This window comes from Euprymna scolopes, chromosome 37, assembly GCF_053919585.1.
Source record: "Euprymna scolopes isolate OS-2025 chromosome 37, ASM5391958v1, whole genome shotgun sequence".
In the NCBI taxonomy this organism is placed as follows: Eukaryota; Metazoa; Mollusca; class Cephalopoda; order Sepiida; family Sepiolidae; genus Euprymna; species Euprymna scolopes.
The window spans coordinates 53,565,061-53,574,766 of record NC_136518.1 but is presented as its reverse complement, the minus strand read 5'-3'; the positions used below and the strand labels follow the sequence as shown (position 1 = coordinate 53,574,766).

General features: G+C 35.3%; 1 protein-coding gene across 3 annotated transcripts in view; it reads right to left on the bottom strand.

The window, feature by feature from the left end:
- Window positions 1-622: 622 nt before the first annotated feature.
- The window catches only part of LOC145261197 (uncharacterized), a 133,486-nt gene continuing 124,402 nt past the window's right edge, over window positions 623-9,706 (bottom strand). For 2 of the 3 annotated variants that reach the window (XM_080119522.1, XM_080119520.1), the window contains exon 37: window positions 623-854. In XM_080119522.1, the coding sequence (XP_079975648.1) occupies window positions 727-854 (128 nt within the window). In that variant the 3' untranslated portion in view covers window positions 623-726. Of the gene's footprint in view, window positions 855-8,604; window positions 8,690-9,706 lie in introns of all 3 variants that reach the window. The other variant, XR_013864420.1, reaches the window with a different exon arrangement.

Genomic DNA, 9,706 nt, shown 5'->3' with positions numbered 1-9,706 from the left:
ATTTCACATACGCAGATTTCTTCCTTTGGGGTTGCCTCAAAGAACGGGTATACGCAAACAAACCAGCTACAATAAATACTCTTAAAAACAATATAGAGGAGGAAATTAGAGCCATAAGCCCTGAAACATTAAGTGATGTGCTGGACAATACCCTGGAGAGAACACAAGAGTGTGAAAATGAAAATGGTGGACATTTGAGTAACATCATTTTTCATAACTAAAAACATACCCTAGATTAAGTTGTGTAAATAAAATTAGAATAAGTAACTATGATATCTTACAATATCTCAAAAACTCACGGAGAGGCTCATCTTTCTACATATAAAAATTAGTAAGCATAACTTAAATATTGATGAAGTTAATCAAATTTAAAATCCGTCAGCTTCTTTTGGGACACCCTGTATATATAGAAGATATATTAGATTATGTATCAAAACCTAACGTCTTGCTTCATTTTCATTTGATTTTCCAGCCAGATTATATACCTAATGAGAAGTAACTGACAGTTTAACCAAGGAGTTAATTCCCTTATGTCAACTCATTAAAACAATTCTGGTTCTGAAGACAATTCAGTAAATCCGTTTATTACTTGAGAAAATAAGTTTTAAAAGAAAAACAACACTGATTGCAAAATAAGCTTTTATACATAAAAAATAGATTTTTTACACAGATAAAAGTTCACATTCATACATTGCACATTTACGACGTCATCAAGTGCACACATTTTCATTGGTTGCTGCATTCGGCCTTTTCTGTTTCTTTGTGTGGTGTTGTGCATTGTTGTGGCTTAAGACGACTGGGAGACTTGGTCTTTTTGGCTGAAAGTTTGCATTTAACGGGTGTGGAATTGGAGTCTGAAAGAAGAAAAAAAAATCATTAAACTGTTTGGTACTTGTGCATAATAGCCATTCGACAAAAATCACTTAAATAAAACGACAGCAAAACATTATGACAAACTTATTTCATAAGAAACAATCAAAGTGGACAAAAAAAAAAAAAAATGATGGAAAATGATGGAGTAGAATTTAAGAAAAAAAACAATAGTAAATTTTTATGGGAGTGACTATTATACGATGGTTGGACCACCATTGATTGACAACAAGATAGCAGACATGAGGTTGTCATCTTTGAAGTCTCGATAATCACTCAAAAATCGAAAATGAAACAAATAGAAATCCACCTAATAAATGTCACCATGAATTTCTATCAGTATTTTGTTTTATTTTCGAGTTTTGAGTGATTTTTGAGACTCCAAAGATGACAGTCTCATGTTGGCTATAAAGAGATCAAAAAACATATATAACAAATAAATGTGATCCAAGGCAAGATAAGTTACTCTCCTACCTAGCTGGATAGGGTTTTCAGTATTTTAACTTATTTTAAAATGTTTATGCGGTACGTTGTTCCAGTTCTCTCCAAACTTTACAACAAATGCCTTAATGAATCTTGCTTCCCTGACTGCTGGAAAACTGCTTCTGTAGTATCAATTTTCAAGAATTCTGTCGAAAGAACTGACCCATTAAATTATCGCCCCATTAGCCTCCTCCCGCATATCGCCAAAATATTTGAGACCATAATTAATCAAGCTCTAGTTCTAAACTTCTGACTGACCAACAATATGGATTTAGGCAAGCCTGTTCCACAGCAGATATCCTAACTGTAATTTCGGATCGTATATACAATTCACTGGACAAAGCAGAGGAGGGTAGAGTAGTAGCGCTAGATATATCTTATGACAATGTATAGCACGATGGTCTTCTCAGGAAAATCAGATCATATGGTATCACTGGAAGAATACATAACGTAATTGTTGGAGATGTCCCTCCAGGGGATTAATGGACTATCTCATGACATCACTTCTGTTGGTGACATCTTCCAATATCGAGACCGGTGCCCGGCAGTCTGAGATTGGTACGCGACGAAATCAGTCATGTGCAAACGCCTACCGTTCAGGAACAGTATTCCCAACCAGTCTTTGCCTGTAATTTATGTGAATACATGTTCGTTTCTAAAAATCCTGTGTTTCCTTTTGTTTATTACCATTTAACCCCATAACAACTGGCGGTGAGGATTCGACTTTCACATGGGTTATCTCCATAAAAAAGAACTTTGAATTTACAAGCGAAGAAGTCGACTGGCAATTATGTCCTAAAAAAAAACAAAAAAAACGAACACATGGCAAAGTTATTGAAGAAATTGTAAGTTACTCTTTTTGTCTCTATATTTAAATTGAAAAGAACTGGGCGAAACGCATTTTGTTAATGCTTAAAAATTAATTTCTTGGCCTGTTGAAAGAAGAAAGAAAAAAGATAAAGAGAAAAATGCTGACCTAAATTTCACCGCGTGAACAATTCTAAGACATTTGTCGACTGCTTAGGTTTATGCAAATTCGAACATTTTTCAAACGAAGTGAGAAGTTTTTTTGCCTTTGTTTTTGCTGACAACTTCGTGCGTATTTTAAGGAGAGAGAAATCGAAAAAGAAAGCTTCAACGGAATCTGCCAGAGGAGGCAAAAAAAAAAAAAACTTGAAACTGCAAAGCAGGAAGCTAAAAAGCCCAAGCCAAAGCAACAATTTCTACACGTTTATAGGATTACACCCAACCGAACACACCAACAGCAGCCTCACTTGCAGAAACGATGTTTGCGCGGAAAGTGAGATCCGTTTTTGACAAGCTCTTACCCAAACAGTGAAGGTCACTAGTGACCACTTATGTACCCAGTAAACGTTTCATATCAGGTGAAAAAGTGTTTTTCAAAATTTATAAAAACAACACATCATTCTGGGAGGTTGGTACAATTACTAAGAGAATCAGTGACATGGTATATATAATACAAGGACCAACATATACCCACAAACGTCACCAGAATCAACTGAGAAGACGTCGATTAGTTGAAACCAGCGACAGTCAACCATTGGAAGATGAGCCGATAGACACTGTCTTCGAAACTTTTGATCTTGAACCTCCTCCACCAACACATGAACTAGGACAGTCGTTCCGTAAGAGAAAGGTTACTGACAGCTTTTACGAACAAAAAGCTTGGGAGGGGGCTGTTGGAAACGCCCCTCCAGAGGATTAATAGACTATCTCGTGACGTCACTTCCGGTATCGAGACCTGTGCTCGCCAGTCTGAGATTGGTACAAGATGAAGCTGGTCGTATGCAAACGCCTACCATTGAGGAATAGTATTCCCAACCGGTCTTTGCCTGTAATTTATGTGAATACATGTTCGTTTCTAAAAATCCTGTGTTCCTTTTGTTTATTACCATTCAACCCCATAACATTAATTAGATCCTTCTTAAGTTCTTAAGAGAAGAATCCAGGTTTTCCTCGGCGGTCGTACATCTAAACAATATGATATAAATGCAGGAGTACCTCATGCGTCTATCCTTGGATCTTTATTATTCCTAATATTCATAAATAACCTCCCTGATAAAATAGCCTCCGAAATGGGTATATTTGCTGACAACACCACACTCTATAACAGGCACGAGGGGAAAACAAATGAGCACATATTTAAGGAAATGGCAGAAACACTAGAGGAAGACCTCCAATCTGTAGTGGAATGGGGACAAAAATGGATGGTCACATTCAATACTGCCAAGACTAAGCTTTTTTCTTTCAATAATTAGAAGAAACCTACTCTACCACCGATACCAATTTCCAAAAACACATTACCTGAAAGTACTTTGTTCAAACTCTTGGCATAACATTCACAAGGGACAGGAGTTGGAGCAGATACATTGAGAGCATTGCTAAGGCCGCTGCGAAGAAAGTGAGCTCTCTCTACCATGTTAGAAAGTTACGCCTAAAAGTATCCTGTACCTCTATAGAGCCACCATTCACCCATGTATGGGGTATTATTGTCACATTTGGGCTGGTGCATCTGCTACTAGTCTCTCCTTCCTGGATAGGGTTAAAAAAAAAGTCGCCAACCTGATAGATCCTGAACTGTCATCTAAGCTTCAGCCTCTGTCCCATCGACAAAATGTTGTATCCCTCTGCCTGTTCTACAAGTATTTTAATGGTGAATGCTCTGACAAACTACAAGCATTTCTACCCCCCCCCTCAACGTAAATGCCCCCGACAAACCCAACAAGCAGCTAAATCCCACCCCTTCACAGTAGAGATCCCTAGGTGTAAGAAAGCCTTCTACTACAATAGTTTCTTCTCCAGAACTGCTAGACTTTGGAACTCCCTTCCGGGATTCTGCTTTCCCTACTGTACTGACATGCAGAAGTTCAAGTGCAATGTGATCAGACATCTTGCTACTCATATCCCTTCATAATGCCCCTGCAACTTATGCCGCTGATAGTAGCCCCCTACTTCAAAATGGCACTATGCCTTCTTTGGGGTGAAAATCGAATGTTACACTAGAACTAAAAAACAATGACACACATGTGACAGTCACATCTTTGAAGTCTCTATAATCGCTCAAAAATAGAAAATTAAACAAAGTACTGGTAGAAACCCAATTGAATAAATGTTAAGAGGTCAACTAATTTGAGTGAACACAATCTTTTTTTTTCACCATTGTTTTTTTTTTTTTTTTATACTCTAGACAAAATTATCTACAATAAAAGTGAAGATATTCTCGGCACATTTCACGGCGAGGAGATAAATAAGAAAGTGAAAAGAACAAAGAGCAAAACAGAAGGGAGTAAGGGAAGGGGGAGAAACACAAGCCCACATGTCAATCAATCATATTATACGAGGTGTTCACAACATCTTCAGACAATTTTATTAATTCCTTAAAATATTTTAAAAGGTGTTATCAAAATAATTCTTTTGACAAATCATTTATTAAAGGAGTTAATTCCCTTACGTCAGCACATTAAAACAATCATAGTTCTGAAGATAATTGTATTAATATGATTTTTTTTTTTTTTAGATTTCAGAGATCAATTAAAAAAAATAAAATAATTGATTTCTAACCTCTAGCAAAAAGACTGAGATTATAAGTAATTGTGTTATGTCAGACAGAGACAAAAAATGATCAGTTCATAAACATTTATTCTTGATAATAAAAAGGATGTGTCTGGTCAATTCTGTCGGTCTACTGTCTTCTTTTCTTTGTCAAGAATAAATGTTTATATAAACTGACCCTTTTTATTCCTGTCAGACATAACGCAATCTTTACTCCTATAAATTTGTTTTATTTTTTTGTGTATTCATATTCATATTAAAAAACCTTTTTTCTATTTATTTATACAACTTTGTTATATATGGATCGTGGAATTGCATTTATCTGCAAAAGATCCAGCTAATTTGCATATTCTTTTAAACATTCATTTTAATTAATTCCCTATTAGTTTTTTTGGTTTTCTTATGGGATGATCACCTTTAGTTTACTATTACATGTAATTATATTCATGCGGATATTCTATTAGGTTGGTTCAAAAATAATGTTTTTTGATGTACAACTTAATGTCAAAAAACAACATTATTTTTTAACCAACCTAATACATGATTTATACTTGCATAATATTTGCATAAAAAGGTTATAGTAAGCACAAACCTCTTTCTATATATATATATTTATGTATGCGTGCATATATATATTTGTTTAAAAGACTTTGTCTACCAAACTCCTATCAGTTTTTGGTCTACAGACATGAAACATGAAATATAAGGTATTCGAACCCATGCAAAACTTTTTATGTAGTGTTAGCCAGGGAACATCAGTACAAAAGTGTGAAAATTAAAAAAAAATGAAATTCACCAGGTGAAGGTTGAACAACAGCATTACGAATATACATGCGCAACGTAATAGCTATTAGTTCAGGTTTTAATTTTTAGCCTTGCAGCAAACATGTCAAAGGAAAAAGTAAATCGTAAGCTAAACGTTTTGGTTTCAATTCTCTGTGGTGATGCACGCTTTATTCTTTAAAAAACTTTTAAAAATCATTACTATATATTGGGTCCAATATAATAAGAAATACGAAATCTGCATTAATCGAAATATATTTAAATGCATTTTATGACGGAGTAATGCGGGGCGGCCTGCTAGTTACGCATAATCCTGATCCCTCTGCTGCAGATTGGAAATCAATTATTTCATTTTTCTAATTTATTTCTGATATGAAAGATTATTATAACACTTCTTAAAATATTTTAATGAGTTTACAAAATTGTCTAAAGACTTTGTGGACACTATAATAAATTAAAACATTCTGTTCTTTCATTGGAATTTAAGAAAAAAAAAATGGAAAAAATGGAACACCATCTCAATTTAAAATTGTGTATGTTGAGTGAAATATATTTTATTAACTAGCGATATTAAAATAAATTGAAAATATAAATTTATGTTGAAGTCTGTGAGGAATATGCCAGTCAATATAATGCCAAAGTACCCCAACCACAAAAATTTGCAACATTTCTTTTTTTTTTTTTTTTTTTGGTGGTTTCATGTCAGGTCGCATCTACTTCATACTAAAATTTGAACAAGGAGGAAGTTCTATGTGAGTATAAAATTCACAAGCGGTCCTCAGTCGCATGTATATCACCATTAGGAGAGATGACGACGTTAGTTTTTTTTTGCAACTCTTGCACGGAGGTGTTGATGTCCTTTTAAATACAGCACCTGGAATACCCAAACTGATCACCCATTTTAGTAATGACCAGACTGAACGTTGCTTAACTTTGGTGATCTTTCGAGAACCGGTGTGTCAACGTGATTATGCCGTTGATATGCCCTAAACTAAAACAATCTATATTAGACCAACACTGTTGTATCACTATGGGAGGTTAATTCTTCAATCTCGAATATCACAAGGTACTTGCTGTCATGCAGGCATATGCTGGCCAGTATAGCACTTAAATATCTCAACCAGCACACAAACAAAAAAATTGCAATATCTTTCTGTAGTTTTGTTGTGTCTACTCTACATGATACTAAAATTTGAACAAGACGGGAAAGTTTCAAATTTAAAAGTTAAACATTTTCGACATAAAAATCATTCTCCATTACCTTTTAAAACATTAACTCGGTCAGTTTTCATGGTAAATCAATAAATCTTGCATTTTTACACAGGTTTTCAGGGTCAATCTTTCACATGAAATGTTTGCCAGTGATGTTGAATTACCCGTTATACCATATCTAAGGTTGCTCCTACCCCTTCTCTCAGTCATTTCTACAGAGGGGGCCAAAAAAGTGCAGCAATTTTGGTATGGATCCAAGGTTATATGATGTGCTATTAAAACCTGGTCACCTTGGAGATAAGAGGATATTCGGCCCATCCTGTAGCGTTGCACTCAACCCAACTCACATACAGGCATATACGAATATACTGTATAAATATATTTTCAGGCTAAAACATGCATTCAGCCAGCGCAGAAACCTGTTCTTTATATGAAGAGATTTGGATGGCGAAGAGCATGGTGGTTTGAGAAAGAGGAGCTGAAGGTATCAACTGTGCAAACATCGAAAGAGGTAAGAAAACAAAAAAATAAAATCGTAGATGTTGGGAGGGAGTGGTGGTGGTTGTGGTGGTGATGATGAGTTAGCAAATGAATTAATATTTTATTTACATTTTAAAAGTTGGAAAAAAGTTTAAATCCAGCTTTCTAGCCCCACCCCCGCCAAATAGTTCTAAATTTACTGACGATAAAACATGCATCCTAAAAACGAAATATGTCTCCATTAGAAATTGCTTATTTTAATATTTACACTAGAATAAAAAAAAATAACATTTCGCTTTCTTGACTGAATTTTCATTAAAAGAACTTCAAATTTTTATTTTATTATTTAACTAGCAAGGTGCCCGGTGTTGACCGGGTGTTTAGGTGGTGTAGTAAGGACCTGGAGGTGGGGGTGTCAAAACAATACTGGGAGGGAGGGGGGATAAAAACAGTGGTAGTAGCGGGGGAGGGGAATCTAAACAACAGTAGGCAGAGATTTGGTAGAAGTGGTAGTAGGCAGGCAGGCTCGAACTCGTAATGCGAAGGAGAAAAAAAAACCGGTTAAAAAAAACAAAACAAAAAAAAAAAACGTGTCTCCATCGCCTAATCAGAAGTTCCGAACCTTGAAGTTAAGACTAGTCAATCGTAGGAGACAATGACTTGCAAAAATGTCGGCGGAAAAACTGACCCCTCCTTGTAGAAAACTGGTGAGTTGAGAATGAAAGAATTAATGTTTTTGGCCAATTTTTTTATATTTGTTATCCGAGACATTGAGCTTCAAAACGATACCGATCTCGTGAGGATCCGACGCAGGTGTCGAAAGTTTTTGCGAGACACATACACACACACATTTTGCCCTTTATATATATAGATTTGGTGATTTTTATTTTTTTTATTGATTAGTTTAGTTTCAATGATTTAAAGTAGTGAGTAGGAATTTTATTGTCATGATAGCAAGCAAGTGAAATTACCTAGTTTATAAGATTTATTTAAAAAACAAAAACAAAAAAAAGCAGAATTAAAAATCATTACTACCAGAAATATTATGTATTAAGTAGCGATATTAGAACAACTTAAAAATAGAAATGTTTGCGGATTACATAGAAAAGTTGTATTAATAACATGGACTTGTTAGATTATGGATAGCAGATCCAGTAGTACAGAATTTGATACGTGTGAGTGAATAGAGTTACAATGACTTGCCCGTGCATAAAACAATGTTCTCAAAGTGAATTCTGGATTGATCTGACATCGGAGTCAAATTTGACGAGGCAGGGTCAGAGATATGCTGCACGAGAACAAAGCGAGAATTATTAGAATTTAAATTTGATCGTTGTGGAAACTCAAAGAGAACAATCGCTGAAAAACATGTCTTAAAAGAAAGAAAACAAAACTATGAGGCCATACATAGACATCAGCACTGTCTATCAGCCTATTCACCAGTCTATCCATCTGAGACGGGCAACTTCAGTTAATTAGAATAACCAGTATAGAATTATCTCTTTACAAACATAACTCAATCTCAGAACTAAGTTATATTATATAGCATGTATTTCGTGTTATTCAAGTAGACAAGAAAAATGCTGATTGACTCACATCCTCTACTCTATAGTGTGTATTGTTTTTTTTTTTTTGTTTTTTTTTTTTTACTTGCTTCCCCATGAAAGAAGATTTAGACACAAAGTCGGTTTTTAATGTGGGGGGAAACCAGCTCCCCCAAAATGGGCACTCTGGTTAGTAACAAAAATAAAAAAAAATGTATCAGTCATGAAGGATTTCTCCTCCATTAATCGAAGAAAAAAAGTGAAGTTCAACATCAGAACAGATACTACACTTTGAGTTATTTATTTTTTTTTTTACACTCTCAAAAGTTTACAAACAAAACAGTAATAAACAAAAAATTAGGCACAAGGCCACTCAAGAATTGGGGAGGGGGTGTCTATGGTCATCCTCATCACTGTGCCTTTGCTAGTCTATGCTTGAGCCTCGCTAAAGTTCTCATTCACCACAACAAGCTGCGCATGCGTGGTCCCCCTCTGGTGCTGCATGTGAGATGATGCCACAAAAAATAGTGAAGAAATGATGAATGTTCGAAGTTTGAAGAACCAATGTTGCCTTCACATTTTCGCCAAGTTTACGAAAAAATCTAACGGATGGGGCAAAAGTTATGGGGTGAAAAATGTCATTTTTTGCAATTTGGGAGCATCTGTGACCCCTTTTGAGCTCCCAGGAATGCCAAATCCCAGTGAAAATGGACAAACGGTGCAATTTCATGCGTTAAGACATGTATATTTGAATTCAGCAC